This window comes from Panthera onca, chromosome B3, assembly GCF_046562875.1.
Source record: "Panthera onca isolate mPanOnc1 chromosome B3, mPanOnc1 haplotype 2, whole genome shotgun sequence".
NCBI lineage: Eukaryota > Metazoa > Chordata > Mammalia > Carnivora > Felidae > Panthera > Panthera onca.
The window spans coordinates 114,952,058-114,976,799 of NC_138344.1; the positions used below are offsets into that span (position 1 = coordinate 114,952,058).

The window sequence follows — 24,742 nt, forward strand, 5'->3', positions numbered from 1 at the left end:
GGACAGAGAAAGAATCCGAAGCAGGCTCCAGGCTCTGAGCTGTCAGCACAGAGCCCAGTGTGGGGCTCGAACTCATGAACCGTGAGATCATGACCCGAGACAAAGTCAGCCACTTCACTGACTGAGCCACCCAGGCACCCCACCCCCCCGCTTCATTTTAAATGACAGAAAGGAGCTCAGGCTGGTTGAGGGCCTTGTTCAGGGTCACAGGCCCATCAACAACTGCTGTGTGCCAAGGCCTCTGCCTGGTGCTAAGGGGAAGAAATACAAGGGGTGTCTAAGGAAGGAGCCGACTGTCGAGCGATGGGGTCCCAGAGGGAGGGGGGCAGTGGTGCCCTCCACTCCAGTGGAGGGAAATGTTCCATCACTGATACTATTTTGAGTTGCTGGGATGGCGATCATAAAAGGCAGACTGATTCTTAGTTCTATTATTATATTTTTTAGTTTTCCTACAGCCAGTGTGCCCCTTTATTGCCTGCATTGGGGAAGACTGTGCCCACTACCCACCCTTGATCCATCCCTGAAGGCTAACTGCGGAGACTAGTTATTCACGAGGATGGGTCAGGAAGCCCAGGTTCCCTCCACATTGTCTGAGGACACTGCTCCCTTACACCAGCTAAGACCTTAGGTCATTTATCAGCTGACTCTGGGACCAGGTGAGATGCTTGACATACACTATTTCATCACAGCCTCACAGTGACCCTGTGAGATCGCTATCGTTACCCTATTTTCCCAGGTAAGGAAGCTGGGACTTAGAGAGCTGAAGGAAACTGCCCAAGGTCACAGAGATAACACGTGGTAGAGGCTGGTCCATCTGACCCCAGAGCCCATGCCCTTGGCCACCATGCTGCACTGCATCTGTTACAGCCGTTGTTGACTCCCATGAAATGGCGACGGAGCCTTCTACGTGCCAGGCCCTGGTGACGTGGGCAGGATGGGAGTTCTAGGCCCTTGCTCTCGTTTTCAGCCTTGCCAAGAAGCCCAGGTGTCCCCACACTGGCTCCTCTGACTGCCCTGTGTTCCCTCTGGCATTTGGGAACGGCTGATCCGCTGAGGATTAATGCCACCGTCACTTCTAATGGGCCAGAGCTGAAGAGCATCTCTTGGCCAGTGAGTCCCTCAGAAGGGGTGCCCTCCTCCAGAGAAGGGGTCCAAAGTCCCTCTGCAGGTTAAGATTGGGTGATGATATCATTTTTACTTCCCTTGGCCACCCACTCCATGGGGAAAATGGCCTTTAGATTAAAGAGATGGGGGCACCCATTCCAGTGGAAGAGGTGACTATTTTAAATTTGTGCCTATTTGGTTTCTGTTCTCCCCACTCCCACCTCTACTTGATACACACCTGAACACGGTTTTAGGGGTTTGACTCAATTCTGTTTGTCAGTGACTGCTGCTTCTCGCCTGGGCCTCTCCTCTGGGCTTGTCCTTTTCTAGGCCTCTGGTCTGTCCTCTGTTCTGACGGGAGCCCTGGGCGATAGTTCTGCGCGTCCCTCTCCCCTCCAGAGGGTGCTTAGGTCCCTGGATGACTCAGACTCGGGAACTGGCGATGGCCACATGGCAGGTCAGTGTGGGGTGTGATGCAAGGGTCCACGGTGGAAGGGTGGAGCCAGCCCAGCACACGATGCTTGGAAGACTGGTCCCCCGGGGGCTGCTCGGCCCTTCCTGTGAAAAAGTGCAAAGTCTACAAGTAAGAAAAATAACTTCTTCACATAGTTGGCTTGAAACCATAGGTGCTAAAACGCTGTGTGGCCGAGTCAACAAAAAAGGGCCTGTTCCATGACGTTCCATAAATCTCTCCTGAAGAGTATGGGCTCCAGCGGCATCTCCTCCCCCGGAGACCACATCTCTGGCCCTTCAACACCAGGAAGGTCAGTGCCTTCGGACCTGGGCCCACCTGCCCCTCCTCTCGTGTCTGCGGTCCCCTCCTCGGCAGCGCACGCGACTCCCACCCTCACACGCTGACTCAGAGAAGCCCGAGGCAGGAGCCACGCGATTTCTTCCGCCTCTGGAATTTCATGTTGTGATTGAGGAAAGGTTGTTTTTCACAGCACGGTTTGTTATTTTGGGTTATCGTTCAGCATTTCATTCATTTTTGATAAGAGGCTAGGTGGGCGTGCGGTGTTTGAAGGGGTTTCAGGATAATTGCAGGCGACACCACGCTAGTGTTTTCCTTAATGTTCTTGGCCTGGTGGGACGGTTCCTTTCGCAGCGAAGCATAAATAAGTTCCTCTCACTTTCCAGGCGGGTAACCTCTTGCCGATTTGTTCCCCCCCAAGAAAATCCAATGCTTGATAGTCTGAGGGTTGAGTGTAGCATTTTCCAGGATGAGTCAAGGGGACAGGCATTCTCTTCTCAGCCTCTGTGGTCTCATCCCCACCGTTTGGCATTTACTCAACAATGGGTGGCCCCGTCTCTGCAATGTCAGGCTGGAGCAGAATTCCGCGGCTGGAGAGTGCATTGCAGGGATTCCAGCAGTACGGGGGCTCCTGGACGAAATCCTCTTTATGTGTCCTTTAAATGGAGACTCCATGGCTCTGCTACGAAGGAGGAGCTGGGGGCCGGGGGTGGGGATGAGGAAGGGGGGAGAAAGGCTGCCATTAGGCCTCGCTCTCGGGAACGTACAGAGCTGGCAAGTCACAGCCCCAAGGGTAAGGGCTACGGGAGGCATCCTCAGTCCTAGACTCAGCACAGGGAGACTGCGCTCAAGCTTGGGGCCCTCAGGGAAAGTTCCAGGAATGGAGGAATGCCTGGGGTAAGGATAGGTTAAGATCTCAGGACTGGTTCTTCCTTCTTGCTATGTCTTCCAGAACTTTTCTGACCTCTCCATAGCATGACATGGTGCCAGCACACAGCCAGTACGACGTTGGGAGAAATTGTGTCCACGGGGGCCCCTGACCTCCTCTGCATCCTCTCTGTGAGCCCTCATCTCGTGGGTCACTCAGGATCCCACGTTAGGTCCGAGACTCCAGGAGCCCCGTCCTCTCCCAGGACACTGCCCTCCACTCCATCAGCTTCCTCCGTCAGGATGGCCTGAGCAGCTGCCCTTAATTAGCAACTGCACCTCCCCTGGGAGGAGAGCTTCTGGTTCTTTCTCCACGAATACTGCATCGTTCATCAAGGCACCTTCCCAGTGCACATTTCTATGGCCCATGGCCCTTCTCGGTGTGGTTTTCTGTAAGATTGGGGGTTTTTTCTTACTCTCATTTTTCATATGGACCTCATGATGGTTCATTTTGTAGGTGAACGTGACTAGGCCGCAGTGCCCAGTTTCTACACTAGTAGACTAGTTCCTACACTTGTGTGGATGTTGCTGCAAAGTTATTTTTTAGATGAGATGAACATTTGCAATCAGTTGACTTTAAGTAAAGCAGATGACCCTCCATAACATGGGTGGGCCTCATCCAATCAGTTGAAGGTCTTAAAAGCAAAAACTGAGATTTCCTGAACAAAGAATTTTGCCTCCAGACTGTAGCATAGACATCCTGCCTGAGTTTCCAGCCTCCTGGCCTGACCTATTGATTTTGGACTCAAGATTGTACCATTACTCCTACTTGAATTTCTAGCCTGCCCTGCAGATTTCACACTTGCCAGGTCCCCATGATCGTGTGAGCCAATGCTTTAAAATAAATATCTCTCTGCCTCTTCCGCTTTCTCTCTCTATATCTACATCTATCTATATCTATATATGGATGAATATACACACATATATAGATAGGTGGCTCTAAATGTAGACAGATCTAGATATCCGGATACAGATACAGATGTAGATGTAGGTCTGTTCTTGGTTCCGTGACTCTGTAGAACCCTGAATGCTACTGACCTGTCCTGATCACTGCCTTCTTCCCACTGCCTCCGTCACCCCTGCTCTTTCTCCAAAGAGTCCACGATGTGACTGGCTCACGGATCCCTGCTGACTCAGGTTACCCAGTGTCTTAGCTTTGCTGTCTGTCTCTTTCTTTAGCAGCTCCTCTTCTGGAAGGCAGCAACCGGAGAGAAAGCCCAGCCCAAGGACCTGAAACTTGAATCTTCTAATGTTTATGTTTGTTGGCCATTTTTGTTTAAAAAGGAAAAAAGTAAAGAAGAAAAAAAGAAAAAAAAAATGATAAGGGAGAAAAAGTTCCCAGGACAAAAGGATAAACTCTGGGCTAAAATCAGGACTGGGGATTAGCCGAGGATTTAGGTTGTCCGCACTCTCCTTTGCTCCTCATTACCACGAGTAATTGAGAAGCACAGGGGCAGGGGCCAGCCGAAGCAGACAGAGCGGTTCTCCGTGCTTATCCTGTCTTGGCTGGACACAAAGAACCCATGCCCTGGGCCTGCAGACAGAGTTTAGGTTTGTCTGGTTCAGCCTAGTCTTTCCCTCTCCTCTACCCCTCCCTGCCTCTCCCTCCCTGCTTCAGGCCTGCTTTGCTGTGGTGTGAGTATACATGGTGACAGAGAGGGCTGTGTGTTTTCTGGTGACAAGGGCCTGACCGTGTCCTCATTTCTTCCACGGGATACCGTTCTGTTGTATTTCTTCTCTCAGGCAGTCAGAGGTTTGTGAGACTCAGAGCACCCATTGCCGGGTGGGGAGTGACCTGGCTCTCATCTCTCCTCCGTACCCTCCTGGGGTAGGATTGTAGGGGTGGGGCACGTGACTGTGTGACAATGTGTCATGTATCCGCGTGTCCCCTGGACAGCCCTGACTGCTCCTCTGTGCTGCTGATTATGCCTTGCAAGTGTTTGCCGATGGACCTGGTCCTTCTCATCACCATCAGGCCAGAACTTGTGATGTTGTCATCCTTCCCTGAACTTCGTTAAGCAGAGACGGAATGTTCTAGAGCAGGGGGCGTTTCCTTCTGGGGAGCTCCCTCTCTGAACCGAGGGTCAAGAAGAGATCCTTGAAGTAGACCCTTTGCCTTACATTACTGCAAGGTGACTTCTTGGTACCTGGGAAGACTGAGAGTGGTGAATTTTAAGGTTCATTTGGGAGGTAACCCAAAAGGGCAGAGGGTGCCAGTGGCCCTAAGGATGGGGCTGGTTTCTGGGTCCTCAGACACAGAATGAGTTTATGTCCCTTGGTACCTACTGATTCATATTTTCATGACTGCTGGAAAAGCACTGACTGGAAGAATAATCAATTGATCGATCTAATAGTGATCGATCGGCTGAAGGGTGTGACGTACTTCTACACTGGGTGTTCCAGCAATAGATGCTGGGTTGTTTCTGTGCATTGGCTGGGTGGTTCCTTGACTGGCTCTGTCTGAACGCACTCCTGGACTCATCCAGCTGGAGGGTCCATGGGGCGGGAGCGGCCTCGATGATCAAGGTCACACATCTGGCAGTTGGTGCTGGCTGGGGACTGCGTCAGTCCTGTTTTCTTTCATATGCTTTTCATCCTCCAGTGGGCTGGACTGGCTTCCTTACATGGTAGCCTCAGGGCAGCTTCCAGGAAGGTGAAAGTTGAAACTGCAAGGCCCCTTAAGGCCTAGGCCTGGAAGTCACACACTGTCACCCCTGCCCTTTCCATTCGTCAAAGCAAATCAGAGTCAGCGTGGAGGGGTCTGCAAGAGGGCACAGATACAGAGAGGTGCGATTCACTGGAACCATTTTCTAACCATCTGCCGCACCAAGGAAAATAAAAATATGGGTTAGAATAAAAATTAGATGAGCATGTGGCAGTGAGAGATGGTATTGAAGAAGAGTGGACAGCATAGCCCCGGGGGCAGACTCCCTGGGCTGGATCCCCAGCTCTGCCATTTTCCAGTTGGATGACCTTGAGGAAACCATGCAGTCCGCCTGTGTTCCTGGGTCCTTTTCTGCTCGGTGAGGGTCATAGTGACCCCTGTCTTCAGGTTTGTGATGAGTTTGAAGTGAGTTAATACAAGTCAAGTGCCCAGTATCAAGCTTGGCACATGCTGAACACTCAGATAGAGTGCGAGCTCTTAGTTTTCATTTTGCTGTTCTGTGATGGCAGGCGAGTGGCCAATTTGGCTTTAAGTTTTCAGTTCCAGAGCAAAGTGGGCAAAAATCCTCGGGTGCAAGATGTGCAGTGTATTTAGGCCGAGAACAATCAGAGGTTCAGAAGAGGCTGTGCTGTGTCCATGTGCAAGGATGTGATTTTACACACTTGGTTTTATTTATTTATTTTATTTTTTTTAATTTTTTTTCCCAACGTTTTTTATTTATTTTTGGGACAGAGAGAGACAGAGCATGAACGGGGGAGGGGCAGAGAGAGAGGGAGACACAGAATCGGAAACAGGCTCCAGGCTCCGAGCCATCAGCCCAGAGCCTGACGCGGGGCTCGAACTCACGGACCGCGAGATCGTGACCTGGCTGAAGTCGGACGCTTAACCGACTGCGCCACCCAGGCGCCCCTACACACTTGGTTTTAAATGCAGCAGATTTGGGGTAGTCTGCAAAGTGACTGACCCGGAAGAGGTTCACACTAAAAAGAAATGCATTTTTCTCCCAGGGTAACCGATTAGAGGCAGTAACCTCTGTATAAAATTTCGCAAGACACAGGCTTGACTGTCAGAAGCCCTTGACTGGGGTCCCAGCTCTCTTCCCTCTGGCTGAGCGCACTTGGGAAAATTCATGAATCCCTCCAAAGCTCAGCATCTTTGTCTACAAAATGGGCATAAAATAATGGTGCCCACCTCACACAGGAGATTAAGCAAGCTGTCTTGTCACCTGGCACATATACTCAATGAATATTTGCTTTGACTGTTAGCATAAAGATGGTTTTAAGGGAGATTTTCTCTCTGTTGGAAGACAAATTCCCTGGGTACTCTTCACAGAGGGTTAGTGATTTATTATAAACCTCTCCTGTCTTTTTCTTAGAGGAGCATCTGGAATTTTCAGGGCCTGTCATAAAGTAATAAGCAAACAAGCAATAAACCCTACATTTGGCCTTCTCTCTAATTCCACGCTCGTCCCTGTTTTTTCCAAATTAGCGAGCTTCATCACTTGTATGGTTTCTATTCTCCATACCACTCAGTGCAGCCTCTATGGGAACCGGCTGGAAACACTTCAGAACAGCCTTCAGGGGCTTCCAGAAGTCTGCCGACGGCCCCCAAACCACGGGGTCCCACCTTCTTAGATGGCTTCTCTCCACATTTCTGCAGTTCCAGGATCCCCGACGGTGTGAAGTCAGGTTATCATTCGCTCTGCCCCCCACTCTCTTTGCACCTCTCCCTTTCCATCTGATTTATGGCTTTAGAATGTTGGCCCGGCGGACCTTAATTTAAAGCCTCTGTCAGAGGTTGTTACACGAACGTGGTGCCAGTAAAAAAGCTGTTTTTCTTTGGTTTTTGCTTCTCTGTCGCCTTTCCCGTGGCATGAAATATGAGGTCGGGAAATAAGGTAACCAAATTGGGGTTGGGGGAGGTATTGAGAAACTCTTGTGTAATCCCTAAAAGGGGCCATGGCTCCATCCCAGCCAGGGCCAAAGCCAAAAATCTGGGTCTTCAAGCCAGCTTTATGTCCATGATAAACCAATCAGTTTATGTCTCTTACTTAAGCTGCCTCTAGAGGCTGTCCTGGTGGTAGTTCTAATCAGGTTTAGAATCCCTAGTCTAAAGTCTGTCAACTGTTTTAAACTTCTGTTCCTCCAGCCGAGGAGATCCTGTTTAGTTGTGTGTGTGTGTGTGTGTGTGTGTGTGTGTGTGTGTGTGTGTGTTTACATTATGAAAACAGTAGTATTCTTTTTCATTCTCCAAAATCAGAGTTATAGTTTAATAATGAATGTGCTCAGCATAGCTGCCTCCTGACCCTTAGATATTTTTATGCCCCTAAGGAAACATCCCCCTCTCCCTGCAATGAGACTCAGTAGGCTATTGCTTTTCAGCATTTCTCCTAGGAGTGAGACAAAGAATCTTTTCCCTGTTGTGTGACTTTTCTCGAAGACTGCTTTGGGCTGCTTCGCATCTCTGTGTCCACCTGCTTCATTCAAGCATCTGTACTGCTCATTTGTCGATTGTTCACAGAGCCATTAATTCAGAGGTTTGACTCCTTTAGAGTTGAGTTGCTGTTAATTTGACCATTTGTGCTGTTCACTGAGCAGCATGAATCTCCAGGTTGCTGGTACCTACTTCCTGGCTCTAAGAATGGTATTTTTTTAATTTTTTTAAATGTTTATTTATTTATTTAGAGAGAGAGAGAGAGCACATGCGCACGAGTGAGGGAGGGGCAGAGGGAGAGAATCCCAAGCAGGCTCCACGCCATCAGCGTGGAGCCCGGTGCAGGGCTTGAACCCAAGAACGGTGAGATCATGACCGGAGCAGATATCAAGAGTGAGTCACCCAAGCGACTGAGCCACTCCATGGCCCCTCTAAGAATGGTATTTTTATAATACACTGTGAAACTTCATGGGTCGCTCAAGACCATTCTTGTCATCTTCAAGAGGAAAGTTATAGACTCGTGTTCGTTAAAGAAATAATAAAGTAAATAAATAGACAAGAGGAAATAATAGTACTTGTTTATGACGTGATCTCTTTTATTGTAAAAAAAAAAAAACAAAAAACCCAAACAACGAAGTAGGTGTGTGCATATGTATTTTCATGTTGTATGTGCAAAAGAAAAGGTCTAGGAAAGGTAGTGTTTACCTTTGGTGGGATCATGGGTTTTTCAAAATTTTCTTTATACCAAGAAAGGAAACCCAGTGCTATTTATTTTTAATAATTAAAAGACAAAAGAAAACACAGCAGCAACAACACAACAGGAAAGGGAAGTCAGGCAGGTAGACCGTTAGGTGGGATTTTCAGGCCAGGGGCCTTGTGGGGCTGAGGCCTCCCCCAAGCCGGCCTTGCCTGGCGAGGGGCACTGCACACAGCCTGGGCCTGGTTCTGGGACTCCGGGTTTGGCTGTAAGGCCGCCTTCGCGCATTGCCCGAGGCTACTGAGGGCAGCCGCTTCCTGTGGGCGTTTCTCTCTCCTGCTGGATGGGGCAGTGTTGTGTCATCGGCTCAGGCCTGTCCAGCCTCCTGTTGGAGCCTGGGAAGGAGTGGGGATGGGCCCTGTCTCTGCTCCTCTTGGGCACTGAGCATCGCTTCTCCGAGGCTGGCGGCCGGGGCGCTGTCCTGCTGTGTCTGGGCTCGGGAGAGCGTCCGCACACACAGGCGTTCCTGCGTCAGCTTGTCAGCTCCCAGGGGCCAGGCTCCTGCACCTCCAGGAGCCAGGAGACAGTGCATCAGCAGGAGCCACTCTGAAAACAGTCGGGGAAATTCCACCCCCGGGGGGCAAACTGCCATTCGGATGAGGAACAGCCCTGCCGTCCAGGGCCGGCTGGTTGCGCCGCGGTAGAACCTACTGGGTGTGAATGCTGATGAGCCCTGGCCGTGGAGAGGCTGCAGCCAGCCCCTGCCACCGTGGGCCGGTGTGGGAGCCACAACTCTCCGTGGTGATTCACCAGCCATCAGTTCCTTGGGGGCCGGGCTGGATCCTTACCCCAAAAGCAGTGGTGAGAAGCCACGGGAGGGAGAGCCCCCAAAGGCTGCATCTTCTCTTGCAGAGAAGGTCCATTCGTGTGACCAGGAGAGGCAGAGTGCCCTGGAAGAGGCCAGGCAGAATCCCCGGGAGGGCATCGTCATCCCTGAGTGCGCCCCCGGGGGCCTCTACAAGCCAGTGCAGTGCCACCAGTCCACTGGCTACTGCTGGTGTGTGTTAGTCGACACAGGGCGCCCACTGCCCGGGACCTCCACACGGTAAGCCCTCTCTGCCCCCCGCCCCCCGCCCCCAAGCCCATCCTGCCCCTAGGGAGACCCTGGGGTAGGAGACCCAGCTCCCTGTTAGGCTAGGTTTGTGTTTCCCTCCTTTACCGGCCCGGCCCGGCGGGAATCAAGGCACGAGGAGAACATTTCTGCTCCTGGGCAGATTCGGTCCTGGTAGAAAGACCTGGGTCCCGGATTCTGGTAACAATTCTGTCCCTTCTTCGCTGGGTGACCTCGAAAAAGGAGGTAACCTCTCCGAACTCCAGTTTACCGGCGAGAAGGTTATCGCCCCAAGTCCCTAGGTTCTGCAGATCCCAAAGATCCTGCGTGCAGACCTCAGGTGACTGAGGCGCCGCTCTGCTTGAGTGGTTGCCATGCCATGCCTGAACACGCCTCTGGAAACATTGGTACTGGGATTGCCGGGTGGCTGCTGGACAGCACAGGCGCCATTCTGCTGCTGGCCCCGGGAGTTCTAGGCTTAGTGACAACAGGGTGGCTGCGGCTGGCAGTGGCTCCAGTTCCCAGCCCCTCCTTACCCGCCCCCGTGTCTCTCTCCTCCCAGCTACGTGATGCCCAGCTGTGAGAGCGACGCCAGGGCCAAGAGTGCAGAGGTGGACGATCCCTTCAAGGACAGGGAGCTGCCAGGTGGGAGGAGAGGCTGCCCCTTGCTGGTCCCGTCACCTCTTTCTGTTCTTCCAACTCCCGTGGTGCAGAAGCAGCTCCCTCCTCTGGCTTCCCCTTCTGTAGGATGGAGCCCGGGGGGGGGGGGGGGGCATCACAGCGGCCCTGGGATCTGCCCTCAAATCTCACTTTATCTTTCAGGGTGTCCAGAAGGGAAGAAAATGGAATTTATCACCAGCCTCCTGGATGCCCTCACCACCGACATGGTGCAGGCCATTAACTCAGCAGCGCCTACTGGAGGTGGGAGGTGAGAACGTGAGCGGGATGCAGGCCCAGCCGGGGATGTGGGTGCCTGACTTTCCGGATGCTTCAGGAGGCTGGGAGAGGGGCTACGGGTTGGGTAGGGCAAGGACTGGTCCTGCCTTCTGCCAAAAGTCTTCCCACCCTCTCCCCTCCCTGTTCTTTGGGAATTACTTTTCTCTGCCTTTTAGTTACCTGATTACAGGCAAGTTTAGGGATGTCTAGAGACTTCCAGCGCCTTAGCCTCAGGAGTGGATGCACTGGGGTGAGAGTCCTGAATAGCAGGAAGGGGGAGGGGCATGTAACCGGGCAGTGAGGGCAGGGAGGGAGTACACAGCACTTGGTGATTTTTCTTCTCTTCTAAGAAGGCAGGAATCATGTGCCTTTTTGGCTTCCTGAGAACCCCAAGGGCTCTGGGCAGTGGGATTGGACATCGCCATATCCAAATCCAACTTAATTCAGCAGCTGATACGCTGGCTGAGGCAGTCCTGACATGAGGCTCAAATGCACACACTCCCCAGTGACCAGCATCCCAGGCCTCACTAGTTGGGTCCATTAGGTCAGTGGTTGGAGCACACACGCACGCATGTATCCATCCACTCATCCACACATTTAGCACCTGTTGAAGCTGGTCTAAGGACTAGGAACCCAGGGACGTGAGGCATGTTCATGTCCGCAAAGTATGCAGCTTAGTGGGGATACTGGGCTGTAGCAAACACTTGCAAATTGTGTGGTCAGTGCCAGAATAAGGTGGAAGAACAGAAAAGGGTCTGCTAACTCAGTCCGGAGGAATCAGAAAGGCTTCCTGGAGGAGGTGATAGCTGAGCTGAGTTTTGAAAGACAAGTAGGACTTAGCCAGTGAAAGAAGGAAAACCACCCCAGGAAAAGGGAAAGAACACTGTGGCTCCAAGAAAGGGCACACCCATCGTCCAGTATGGCTGGGCTGGGCTGGAGGGGGTGAGGAGGAGAGGAGAGCAGCGACAGATGAGACAGAAGAGACGGCCAGGGACCAGGAAGCCAGAGGGGAGGCACAGAAGGGGTGTGTGTTGGGGAGGGGGGCGTCGGGCTCCTACAGCAGTGGAGGAAGTACCCATGTTGGCAGGGACGGGCACCTGTCTCTGAGCTCTGAGGCCCAGTTCCTCCGCATCTGCCCAGAGACAGAGCCGTCATCAGCAAGGCAAGGAGTGCCACCACGGTGGCAGGTCCAGGCTCCAGGCCTGGGGAGAGGCCCCTGCGTAGCCGCCTTGCCGGCGATCCGCAGGAGCACAGGGTATGTGTCTAGCGTAGGGAACCAGGACCGCAAGCTCAGGGGTGCTGCATCCTGTGGCAGGCGAGGGTGGCTGTCCGGAAGACCCAGTTTTAGGTCACGTCCAAGTGAACGCAGAGCTTGCCTCCTGGTTGCCACTCTTGGAAGGTGCTGGTCTGGTGCACTTCCTCTCAGCAGCCCCATGTGAGCTCTCAGGCTGGTTTCTGGGTTTGCACACCCTGTGGATGACATCAGGCCTCCCCAGGGGGTCACAGCACTGAGTCTGAGAAGATGGAGACAGGGTCTGATAGGCTGGGAGATGGGAACAGCTTGGAGGCAGCCGACGGTGCTCAGCGACTGGGCATTTAAAATAGAGAGGACTGTATCCATTTCTCCAAGAAGAGGGGGCAGGGGAGTTTGTGGAACCATATTCAGTATTTATTGCCTTTGTTACTTATGCTCAGAATATGAAAAATGCCTGTCGTTTCATGCAAAAATTGGGATGAGATATTTATTAGAAGAAAATGGAGAGGCACCTGGGTGGCTCAGTTGGTTAAGCGTCCGACTTCAGCTCATGTCATCATCTCGTGCTTTGTGAGTTCGAGCCCCGTGTCAGGCTCTGTGCTGACAGCTCAGAGCCTGGAGCCTGCTTCAGATTCTGTGTCTCCCTCCCTCTCTGCCCCTCCCATGCTCACACTCTGTTTCTCTCTCTCTCAAAAACAAATAAACATTTAAAAAAAAGAGAAGAAGAAGAAGGAGAAGAAGAAAATGGAAAAAGTAAACAGGAGGGACATGGGCTTAAAACTTCCAGGTCTGAGTGTTTCCCATCCACAACCACCTGGGGCTGCTGGCTCTGACCAGCCACTTAGGGAGCCTGCCTGGTGCTTTCTCCGCACTCCTGAGAAGACAAGACTTCAAACTTCTCCCACTTGCTTCCTTGGGAGCCCAGCCCAGCTTCCGAGCATGGCCTTGCCTCGGCCCCAGGCAGACTGAGGGTGCCAGGAAAGTACCAGATCCGGCTGGGTCCTGGGCCAGTGGGTGAGGGGTCCATGGAGGTCAAAAGCACAGGTAGGTCCCACTGGCCAGGCGACATCAGGACTGATGCCTTGCCTTCAAATCACAGGTTGCAGGGATCTTTACAGAAAATAAAAACTAAGAAGTTTACAATGTTTTTAATACCAGTTTTTAATACCAACGTATCCTTAGGGAAGAGATTTTTCTTTTTCTTTTTAAAAACCCTCTTTTTTAGGTGTAATTTAGAGTGGGGAGAAGATTAAAAAAGGATTCTTTCCTAAACACATTTTTCATGTTAAGCTCGTATTATGCCAAAACTGGGTTTGGTGTTGATGAGAATGAAAAGTTTGAAATGCATTTGGTAACTGTGTTACCTGGAGGCTGGACTTGTAATCAAAAGACACACCACATGAACCAAGACATAGTTTAGAAATCCGGGAGGAGAGTTGGGGGCCGGGGGGTCTGGCAGTAATTGGGGAATGCAGGAAGAAAGAGCAGCATTTACATGAGGAGGCCACGGCCAGGGGTAGCAGGTTCTCCAGGTTTTAAGCTGTAGCTCCCACCTGAACTGGCCCTGCAAGGAGGGTCTCACTGGCCATGTCCCAGCTGCTGGTCCTTCTCAGTCCCTCAAACAGGCCTTGAAGAACCCTCCAGGTTCCTGCCTGCCCCAGGACCTCCATGCCAGCTGCTGCTGCAGCCTGGAATATGAGGCCCCATCCTCCTGTGATTGGTCCCGACTGTCCATTTAAATGTCAACTTCTTAGCAACCAACCCATCTAAAGGGGCTGCCAGTCACCCTCTGTCGCCACACCTCTTTTTAATTTCTCAGCCAGGCACTTACCCTAGCTGGTATTTTGCTGGCTTGTTTATTTATTGTCTGGCTTACCCTACTTAATGAAAATTTAAGTTCTATGGAGAAGGAGCATTATCTGTCTTCTTCCCTGCTGTGTTCCTAGAACTCAAAATAATCCTTGGCACATAGGAGAGGTGCAATAAATATTTGCTGAATGAATAAACAGCTAGAAGGATGGGTAGATAGATGGATAGATCCCTATGTGATACAGAGAGACATGTCTCGATAAGGCCTCTTGATCCTTACCCCGCACATCAGAGGGCTCACCAACTACTGAAAGACCAAGAGGCCAAATCTAGCCATCAAATTCACCCCGGTCCTTCTTTGTCCCTACAGCACCCTGGATGGGCCCAAGAGACTTGGGACCCCATGTGGAGAGACCCTGGCCAGGCACTCTTCTATGATAAAAGAACAAAGGCATGGGGCAGCTGGAGGCTGGGGAGCACAGCTAGAGTAGGGCTGTTGAAGAGAATTCAGGAATCCAGGCTGGGTTTTGGCCTCTGCTCCGAATTCGGGCAGAATTGGGATCGTAGGCACGGAAGACTAAAGTCAGGGAAGGCACATCTGATCCCTCCTACATCCTCTCAGGGTCTGGCAATTAAAGCTGGACATCAGCTGGGGCCAGTGGGAAGAAGGGACAAAGAAGTCATGTCTCCCCCCCCCCCCCCCCCCACAACCTAACACCTGTCAGGCCTACAGATTCTGGCTTCGCACCAACTCTTACATTTCCATCCTTCCCTGGTATAAGCTCTGGGTCGGGTTCCGGGGACGAAGTCATGGTCGCTGCCTGGAGGGGCTTCCGATCTGATTGAGAGAAGGGGTATAGAATCACAGGATTGCACTATGAGGTCAGTGGGGTAATAGAGGCAGAGAGAGTGCTGGGGGGCTTCAGGGGCAGGAGGGCACGTGAGGGAAGGCTTTATATATGAGCTGATACTCCACCTGAGCGGCATCTTCGTGAACAAAGGGGTAATGCCCCAACCTAGATGGACCAGGGCAAAGAGGCCCTCGGTGTAATGAGGCAGGGCCTGTGCAAGGAGTTGTAAGAAGTGTGCCTTAAATCTGGGAGGCAGGCAGAAGGTGGGGCTGTGGATTGGGGCAGAGACCAGATCATGCCAGGCCTTGTGATCCACGCCAAGTGCAGGACGATACCCATGATTAGGTGAGCTTTTTTTTTTTTTTTTTTTTTTTTAAATGTTTATTTTTGAGAGAAAGAGAGAGTACAAGTGGGGGAAGGGCAGAGAGAGAGGGAGACGCAGAATCCGAAGCAGGCTCCAGGCTCTGAGCTGTCGGCACAGAGCCTGACATGGGGCTCGAACTCACAAACGGTGAGGTTATGACCTTAGCCAAAGTCGGATGCTTAACCGACTAAGCCACCCAGGTGCCCCATGAGCATTTTTGAAGAATCATCCCGAAGGCCATAGGGAAGCTGGATGGGAAGAGAGCAAGATGGGCTGGGAGCATTCCAGCCATCATCCGAGCGATAGGAGAGGGGGAGCCCCACTACAGCTATGAGGGAAGGGATGGTTTTCTGAAGCTTTAGCATTGAAAGTAATCAGATTTGAAGACTTATTAGTGATCGGACATGGCATAGAGGGAGATGTCTGCTTCCTTTTCTGGGCTTCCAGCCTCATTTGGGGGGGCGGGGAGCGGTCCTGCCCAAATCTAAGAATAGGCAAAGTAGAATAGGGTGTCCATAGAAACATCCGTGGTTAGTACATGGGAGGGGCAGCCTGTAAGTATCATTTGAGGACAGCAGTTCTCAATGAAAGTTTGCAGGATGATTGAATTATCCTCATGCTCCTTCCTTCCAGGGCTCTAGGAGGTGAGCTCCTCCTGAGACCAGCCCTCCCATGGCACCCATTAGCATTCATCAGACCCAAAGGAAAAGTTCTGAGATCCCAGCTGGCAGTCTTCTCAAGCAGGGGAGCCCTCTCCTTTTTCCATCTCGCCCCAGAGAACGTGAACTTTCCGGGGAGGTGGGATGGGCTGCGTGAGCCTTCTGGCCCCTCATGCGGTCCCCCACGGAGAGACCATCTGTACTGTGGCTTCCTCCTTCCTGCCTCGCGTGGTTACTTGTTGATGGCCTTGTGAGGCAAAGTGTGGAATATGGCTGACTCGGCGTTTCCCAGCCCCACCCCCCTGCACAGCTGGCAGGGCTCGGACCCCACTCCAGATGGGGCTCCGTTGGCCTGCTTGGCTTGGCCAGTGCTTCCAGGCCGTCCCGCCTCACCTTCTTTAAAACTGCTTGGGACAGCAGAACAAGGCCCAAGATCCTGGCCAAAGCAAGTTTTCTTGTGGCAAATGGGCTGGCTCTCCAGCTGTGCATTGCAGCCAAGGCCTGGCAGAGTGAGGATGCAGAAGCAAAACTGAAAGTGTTGCAGGAGAAGGGCAGCACCTGTCACCTCTGAATTTGGGAGAACAGTCAGTGTGGCCAGGGAGGCACCCAGCTCTAGTGTGTTTCGTCATCCCTGGAGGTCAAAGTCAACAGGACAGCCACCAAAACAGCCCAGAGACAGAGCGGACACCAGTCTTTGGATTTGTTTTTCCAAAATCTAGAATTCATTATCATTTGGGTGTGACCTGCCACACCATCTCCAGGGACACTTGGATAACTCTACACACCCAGTGAGCCCTTTTAGTAGAGTGGAACCTCACCTGTAGGGAGGCCCATGGCATGGACCAGCGCTGTTAGGTCATTTAAGGAACCGTTGCACCCTCTGATGTAGGGTCCCCAGCCCTTGCCTGATGAGCAGATTTGAATCCCAACAGTCCCAGTCTCCAGCAGGGGTTGTGTGTACACATGTGAGAGAAAGGTTGGAGGTCTGATGCCAGCGGAAGGAAGCCTAGAGCTGGGAGGGCAAGTTCCCAGTGTTTTTAAAGGATACTTCTAGAAGGCCGCAGGAGCTGGAGGGATCGGGGGGGTATGGCTTTGAGGGCAGGGGTAAGTTTTGGGGAGTCTCACTGTGATGGAAAGGGCTCTAATAAAACTGCTTGAGAGATTCCTGGAAATTCTGCGGGAGGCCCTTTGGCCCCGCCCATCGGGCACTCCCCTGGGAAAATCTCAGCTTCTCCTGAGCCAACCGAGGCCTCTTGGCTCTTTTGCACATGCGTGCCTGCTGCTGGTGTGACTAAACCCGGACTCCTGACACAGCTCAATCCTGACTCGATCTTGTATGAAGTATGGCAGAGACTTAAGATTGTTGCAAACTCAGAACCTGATTTTCAGAGTTTTAAGCTGAATGCCTTCTGCAGTTTTTTATTATGTTTTGTTGGAAACATGGAAACTATCCCTAAACCCCTCTAGCTACCATCCTTTTTCTCACCCCATCTTCTTCCAGAAGGCTCATGGTTAAACAGTGTTCTGGGGCCAGGGCTGGAGATCCTTCCCTGTAGATCAAGCGTTCTTTACCTAAGTCCATGAGCTTAGATGAGGTTTAGGGAGTCCATTAAACCCTGGAAGTCAGCACAGTGCTATGTGCCTGTGCGCTTTTCCAGAGAAGACTATAGCTTTGTTTAGGTTCTCAGAAGGGTCCGTGAGCCCTCAAGGCTAAGAAATTCTTGCTTTAAATGTACTTAGAGCTTGGCCTGCGCTAAGTATTGGGTTCCAAAGTAGACCCCTAGTGCTGCCAGCGTCACAGGTAGAGCTGGGCTCTGTTGTCAGGAGTGGAGGTGGGACGGTGGGTTTCTGGAAGTCAAAGGAGTTCAGAAGCAGGGAGCCCTATGTGGAGGGCAGAGGAAGGGGGAGGAAGGGGGAAGAGGCAGGACCTGGACAGGCTGAGGGTGCGGCAGAGAAGAAGCACCACTCGGAGGGGCCTCAGAAGACTTCTCCCGGGAGAAGGAAGTATCCTCGGAGTCTCCAGGGCCAGGTCAGGCCAGTGGTCATGGCTGTGAGACGCTGCTGGGAGTGAGGAGGGCAGGACCAAGCGGACAAAAGGAGACAGGGGAGGGAGGGAGAGTCAGAAGGAAAGGAAGGAAAAGGGAGCAAAGCCAAGTGATGGTCTCTCTGCATGGGAAGAAACTCCCAGAGGTTGTAAAGTCGGAAGAAGACCAGCCCAAAGGACGGTGCGGGAGCTCCATTGGTGGAGCTGCTGAGAACCGGACAGGCTAGAGCCCCAGCAACACGTGTCGGAGGCAGTGGGCCTCTGCTGGCAGGGTGGCTGGGCGGGATGACCTCATCCCTTCCCAGCTCAGCGACTGAGGCTTTATTATTCCAGCCTCTAGGTAGACATGACGCTATGCTGAGCCTAAAGGTTAGAGAAAGATCTGCCTTTGCTGCCATGGGGCTCTTATGGCCTCTGGCAGGAGGGGTCCAAAGGGAGAGTCCCCACTGGAGTACCTCCCTTGGGGCTCTTCCTGGCTGTCCTCTGCAGCCCACGCCCTCCCTCGCGTTCAGGGAAACACAGGTAGGCAGGGTGCTCAGAGAGGGAGCTGACCACCCTCCCTCCTGTGCCACAAGCATCTTGATAGAGAATTTTCTGCTGCTCACCTGGTATACCCTGCAGGCTTGAGAGTGAATGTTATGGGTGAAATAGAGGGAGCTCTGACACGCCAAAATACCACGTACTGGCAGAAACAAAAATCTGAGCTCTACGACAAATAACTCCATTCCTGTTTGAAGGACCTTCTGAGCCTGCTTTCCATGACAGACCAGGCAGATTCCCAAAGAACCAGGGGCTGATGGTCCCTCACACCTTGCCCAGGTACTCCCTGCATTAAACCTGTCCAGAAGACATCCTGCTGGCAGATCCACCAACTGTACTGCCTTGGAATCATCCCAGGGTGCCCGGGGGGAGGGAGGGGGGCTGCCCAAGACTGCAATCCACTTAATTAGGAATGGGCATTTAGCAGGGATGCTGGCTTTTTTTTGGTAATGAAACTTCTTTTTCCCTAAACAGCGAGGGCACTTGGGGATGGGAAAGGGAAAGAGTTTGCTGGCTCGTTCATAGGGGTGGGGTCAGAGATGGTCCCCTCCCTTCTGGAAAACTTGGCAAACCCCAGAGAAGAACCCCAAGGTGTTGGCAAGTGCCGTGAATATTTTTCTTGCAAGATATAGTTTCTTCTTGCCAGACGCAGTACTGTGCATACGTGGGCTGTGTTAGACGTGGTCACTACTGTGCACCTTGACACGAGGAAGCCTTCTTGGTTGCTATAGTCTGGTACTTTTAAGCACAATCCCCCGGGGTTCTAGCATACATGTGGTTTCCTAGGTCCATCCCAGACCTCCAGACTTAAAACCTCTCCATGGAGACACTCACCCCTAGTAGGTCCGGGACTCGCCAGTTTTAGACTTGCTCTGTTTGTGTCCATCACAATTGTCTTCTTCTCTCGATTCCTACTGCACTTGTTGCCCGACAGTGACGGGCCCTGGGAACTTCACGCTGAATTGTCACTGGCTGATCTCAACGTATTTGGCTCAGTCTTACCAAGACATTGAGCAGTTTGAGGCCTGGGGCAATGCCTCCCGGGACCTGGCCTGGTGTTGGGCGTGTGTGCGTGCTCAGATCGCCCTTTCCCGTAGTCACGTTGATTGAGTGAGCGTACACGTTCACGTTCACATGTGAACCGCAGCTTGTCTGGCGATGAACCCTAGGCCAGGAGGACAACGTGGATCCCAGCTGTGGTTTACTCAGGTGAATGAAATCCATTCAATATATCTTGAGCCCCCATCTTATGCAAGAACATTCCTGCCTGTGGTAGAGGGTGAGGCAGGTTCACGTAAGAAGGGTGACCCACTCGGGGACCCCTGAGAAATAAATTACCCGGTCTCGAGAGTCTAGCTGGAGAGGCTGGCTTGATTCTGCTACAGGCTGAGTGGGGCTGGGAGGTCTTTGGCTTGAAAGAGCCTTCGCTACCTGACTGCTGGCAGCTCAGCACGACCACTCTGGCATTGCCCACGTGGGAGAGACATGCAGTGGGGCCATTGGTTCCTGCAGGATCCTGAGTGGTGCTGTCTGGGGTGGGGGTGGGGGGTGTCTGCCTGTGGCCCAGGTTTTCAGAACCAGATCCCAGCCACACGCTGGAGGAGCGAGTGGTGCACTGGTACTTCAGCCAGTTGGACAGCAACAGCAGCAATGACATTAACAAGCGGGAGATGAAGCCCTTCAAGCGTTACGTGAAGAAGAAAGCCAAGCCCAAGAAGTGTGCCCGGCGTTTCACTGACTACTGTGACCTGAACAAGGACAAGGTCATCTCACTTCCTGAGCTGAAGGGCTGCCTGGGTGTTAGCAAAGAAGGTGAGTGCTCACTCGGGTGTTCCTGGCCTTCCAGTACATGCCCCACCCAGGCACAGGGACCACAGGCTCCTTCGATAGACGAGATCCCAGGTACTCATTTATTCAACTGCTTATGAAGAGTGTGTTATGCTTTATGCTGGATGCCTGGTACAGTTGACAGATAAGGTCCCTGTCCTTCCACAGCCTACCGAGGACATAGATCTTAAAGTGTTTATGTGCATTGTGGTAAGCGCTAGGAGAGGGTATTAGGAGAGGCCAGGCTGCAGTGACAAGCAGACCCACACATGTAGTGGCCCAACACAGGAGAAATTTGTTCATCTTGCCTTTGTAATACTTCAGCATGATTCCAGGTCATGGTGTGTGCGTGTGTGTGTGTGTGTGTGTGCATGCCTGTGCGTGCAAGAGGAGGAACAGGAATGGAGACTGTACTGTGCAGTCACTCTGAGATCTATCTTGGCTAAGAATGACTCTTCCTTCTTTATTAGGTGGCTTCCAAGGTCACCATGGGGGTTGTTTCCATTCTCAGTAAACCAGATGGAGTAAAGCATGGAACAGTGCTCATGGGGGGCGGGGGGGGGGGGGTGGGGAGGTTATGCTCCAGTCCAGGAAGTGACACACGTTACCTCTCATACCCCGTAGTGGCTGGAACTGTCACCAGACCACACCCAATAGTAAGGAAGTCTAAGAGCACCCCGGAAGAGGAGGAGAACGTGGATTAGGTTTTCTGGTGGAAACCTAATCATCTCTGTCATGATAGAACAAGTGCAGAGTGTTGTAGGAACATATGTAGGGGCACTTAAATTAGCTCAGGGGCAGACAGCCTCGGAAAACTTTGTGAAGGAAGCGATGTCTAAACCAGCCATGGGCCACAGGCTCAATCTAGTCGCTGGCCTATTTTTGCATGGCTTGTGAGCTAAGGATAGTTTTTATATTTCTCAAGGGACGTCATTTTCAAAAAAGAGGAATAAATGATAGATTGTACACGGCCTGCAGAGCCTAAAGTATCTACTACCTAGTTCTTTACAGATGAGTTTGCCAGCCCCTGATCTAAACCGATACCTGCGGAATGGGTAGGAGATGGCCGAGGCAAGGGGTCAGCAGAGGGAGAAGTGTTCTAAGCTACAGCCTAGAGTGAAGATGTAGCGGTGAGGAACGGTTCTAGAGGAACTGAAAGATGTTAGTGGGACTGAAATGCGTACTTAAAGGTGGCAGGAGCTGGGGGGTGACAGGAGGTAAGGGGAGAGTCTCAACTTCATAAGGGCAGCAGAGAACCATGGAAGGGGTTCAGTCCAAGAAATGATAGGATTGGTTTTTGCTTCAAAAATGCATTCTGGCTGCAGTGTGGGAAAAAAAGATAGCACACGAGCGAGGCAAGGTCCCCCCAGGAGTCTGTGGCAGGAGGCGACAGAGGCTTGAGTTAATGAAAGCACAGTGGGAGTGAAGGGAAGTGAGTGGTTTTGAGAAACATAGAGCCGCAGTTCTGGTGACCGAGTGGATATAGGGATGGAGGTTGCTTTGGGCAACTGGAGGGCGGGTCTGTTCACCGAGTTGGGCAACATGGAAGGACAAACGGAGCAGGCATAGGGGGATGGAGAAGACAACCGGTATGGATTGAACGTGTCAAGTTGGATGCATCTCAAGGACCAGTGGTTCTCTAAGTGCAGGCGAAGGGTCGGGGCTGAAGATGCCAACCTGGGTGACACCGATTTGCTTGAAATGGAAGCTTTGAAAAAAGCTGAGATTGCCCAGGGAGAAAACTTAAGGGCTTTTTCTGGCTCATAACCCTCGGTGAACCCAAAGGATAGCACAGGAAGTGGATGAATTACCGCCAAGTACCCTGTCTTGGGACCTGCCCCCTCCGTAGCTGGTTCTGGCCCTCATTCTGGGGTGTGTGACCCTGGGTGAGTGAGCTCATGGCTCTGGGCACTCCTGTCTGATTGAGGACGCCTCTCTGTGTTCCCATAGTACTCTGGGTCCCCAGGGCACAGTGCGATGTCCTGGCTCCAACCCCACCTCTGCCACAGACTGGCTCCTTCACCAAATACAAATTACTCCACCACTCTGGAGTTTAGTTTCTTCATCTGTAAAATGGGAACAACCACGGTATCTACCTCAAAGGACTGTTGTGCTGACTCAGTGGGACAGTGAGTGAAAACACTTATCACGGTGCCCGAGACAATGAAGGAACTGAATCGAAGTTCCACATTACTGTTCTTCTTCAGATTATTGCCTTGGTCAGCAGCACTTCTCACACTGTGTTGCAGCTGACTTTTCTGATTCCCCCATGGAGCCCTGGGTTGAGTCACCTCGGTTTTACCCCCAGCGCGGTGCACGGTGCCATCAGATCCTTGTCGGACGAGTGAATGAATGAATGAATGAACGAGGGGCTTGCCCCCTGTGGTGACATCACGCTTTGACACCCGTGGGGTTTGTGCCCATTTTTCGGAGCATAGGCAGAGGACCAGTCTTGGAAAGACACCACCCAGCGTTAGCGTAGACCCGAGGCCCACCTAGGGGCATGTAAGGATCGAGGAGGGATGGCCCCACAGGGATCTGTAATGACTCTGCCCTCAGTCCCCTCTGGTCTACCCAGCACACAGATGCCAAGGGGAGGCCGAGTGTGGTGACCTCTTGGCCACAGAGCGGAGAGGGGCTTCCTAGCCTTTCTCTGAAGCCTTGCCAGGCCCCAGGTGTCTGCCATCCCCGGCCGACACACGGGACCTGAGGGAAGCACCCAGGAAAACTGTCACCTGGATTGTGGTATTTAGGGAGCACTGCTCCTCCTCAAGCCGGACTCAGCTGAGAACAGGCTTTAGTTTCAAGTTACCTTCACAGCTGTGCCCAGGGAGGCCCCTAGAGTGCAGCTGCCATCCTTCCTCACCCAACACCTTCGACCCTCCCCCTGAGCTCCCCACCCCGGAAGTGGGACAGAGAGGCCCGAGAGCTCTGCGGCCGCCGCTGACCCCTGAATGCGCTGCCTGGTTGAAAGTATGGCTGGGGTGCCTGTGTCCGCGTGCGTGTCTCTGCGTGTGTCATGCATAGGCATGTCCGTGAGTGTCCCTGCGAGCATGTCTGTGTGTGTGTGTGTGTGTGTGTGTGCAGGTGTCTGTGTGCATGTCTGAGTGTGTGCCTGTCTCCCTATGTGTGTACATGGTCTGTGCGTGTGCATGCATGTATGCATGTCCGTACATGTGTCCCTCTGTGTGTGTGTGTGTGTGTGTGTGTGTGTGTCTGCGTACGAATGTAAGCAGGTCTCTGTGTGTGTGCGTCCTCAACCCATTTTGCAGTCAAGGAGTCTAGACGAGCCTAGAGAGGAATAGCACTTTGCTCGAGGTCAGAGGGCCCACGTGGGGTGGCATCATTGCTGGCATTTGGACCCAGCCTCAGGATTCCCAGGCCAGAATGCTGTCCCCTCCATGAGAAGGACCCCAGAGTGTTTGAAGGTGGTCCCTTGTGTGAGCAGGCCAGTTTTGCTTGCCTGAGGAAGGCCAAGGGAGACAAGACCAGCGGTGAGTCCGGGAAAGCGGGGGAGCAGGCCCAGCTGGGGGTGACATGAGCAGGAGTAGAGGCTGCTGGGCCCGGGGCACCGCCTTCGAACTCGGGAGGAGAACCCGTAGCTTCCAAGCAGACAGTGCCTGCAGGAGAAGGGAGCATTAGTGAGAGGCATCGGGGAGGTGGGGGCGGGAGCTGGGGGTGAGAACAGAGGCTCTGAGGGCAGCCTGACCTAGCTTTTAATCCCAGCCCTGCCGCTTGCTAGCTCTGGAACCTCTGAGCCTCAGTGTCCTCGTCTGCAAAATGGAGATGATAGCATTTACCTCCTAGATTGGGTGCAAAGGTTTAACAAGATGGTGCACGTGAGGAACTTAGCCCAGTGACCTGGTTCGTAGTGAACGTGCAAAAGAAATTGCTAGTATTGGAGGAGCACACCCAGGGGCTGAAGGCAGCGTCCCTGGGTCGCTCTGCTCCGGAGAGCCCCAGAAAAGTCGCTTGGGCCGAAGGCATGTGGGGAATGAGCCCCTGCATTGGTCATCTGATGTCATGCGGTGCCCTCTGGTGGGCCGAGAGAGGCTTGCAGGCTAGGTGGGGGGCTCCCGGGGGCTGGGGGAGTGCACGAAGTTTAGGGATGAGTGTGGCTTTGGGTCCGAGGGACCACATTTCCTCAGTTTGTAAAACATCTTCATCAGGATTATCGTCCCCGCCCTGCGTCCGTACAGGCAGCGTGGAGACTAGTTCCTCCGTTGGTGAAAAAATCCCAGCCCTCCCTTGGAATTGCCCAAGGATGCCGCCTGCCCTGGGTTCAGGCTTTTTCTGTCCCCTGCCCTCCTCGGTGGTTCAAAGCAAGGCCCTGGGAGAAGGTAGCCAGGTCCGAGATTGCTTCACCACGTAAAAGCTGTGTTGTCTCCGAGCCACAGCTCCTCCGTCATACGATGGAGACAACGTGGTCATTTTATAACAATCGTATAAAATTGCCCCGAGCAGTAAGCCATGTGATGTAGGCAAAGCATTAGTGCCGGGAGCCTCCACAAGCCAGGCCTGGACACCAGGGGCCCTGCACTTCTCAGCTCGGCGGGCGGCATGATTAGAGGGCCCTCCTTCTCTGTGGGAATCTTTCTGCTCACCGCTGAGAAAGGCCGCTGCTGGGCCGAGTGGATGAGCGATGAGACTCAGAGCCAGGCCGGATCCCATCACTGCCCACCTGCCTGCCCTGGGCCTGCCACTCCCTCTCCAGGCTGGTTTCCTCACCTGTCAAATCAGACATACCAGCATCTACCCCACCCCACCCT

General features: G+C 52.7%; 1 protein-coding gene across 3 annotated transcripts in view; it reads left to right on the forward strand.

The window, feature by feature from the left end:
• The window catches only part of SMOC1 (SPARC related modular calcium binding 1), a 156,865-nt gene that overhangs the window by 128,752 nt on the left and 3,371 nt on the right, over positions 1 to 24,742 (forward strand). For all 3 annotated transcript variants that reach the window (XM_060620165.3, XM_060620166.3, XM_060620167.3), the window contains exons 8-11: positions 9,490 to 9,682; positions 10,251 to 10,333; positions 10,511 to 10,616; positions 19,714 to 19,958. In XM_060620165.3, coding sequence (XP_060476148.1) covers positions 9,490 to 9,682; positions 10,251 to 10,333; positions 10,511 to 10,616; positions 19,714 to 19,958 — 627 coding nt within the window. The remainder of the gene's footprint in view (positions 1 to 9,489; positions 9,683 to 10,250; positions 10,334 to 10,510; positions 10,617 to 19,713; positions 19,959 to 24,742) is intronic.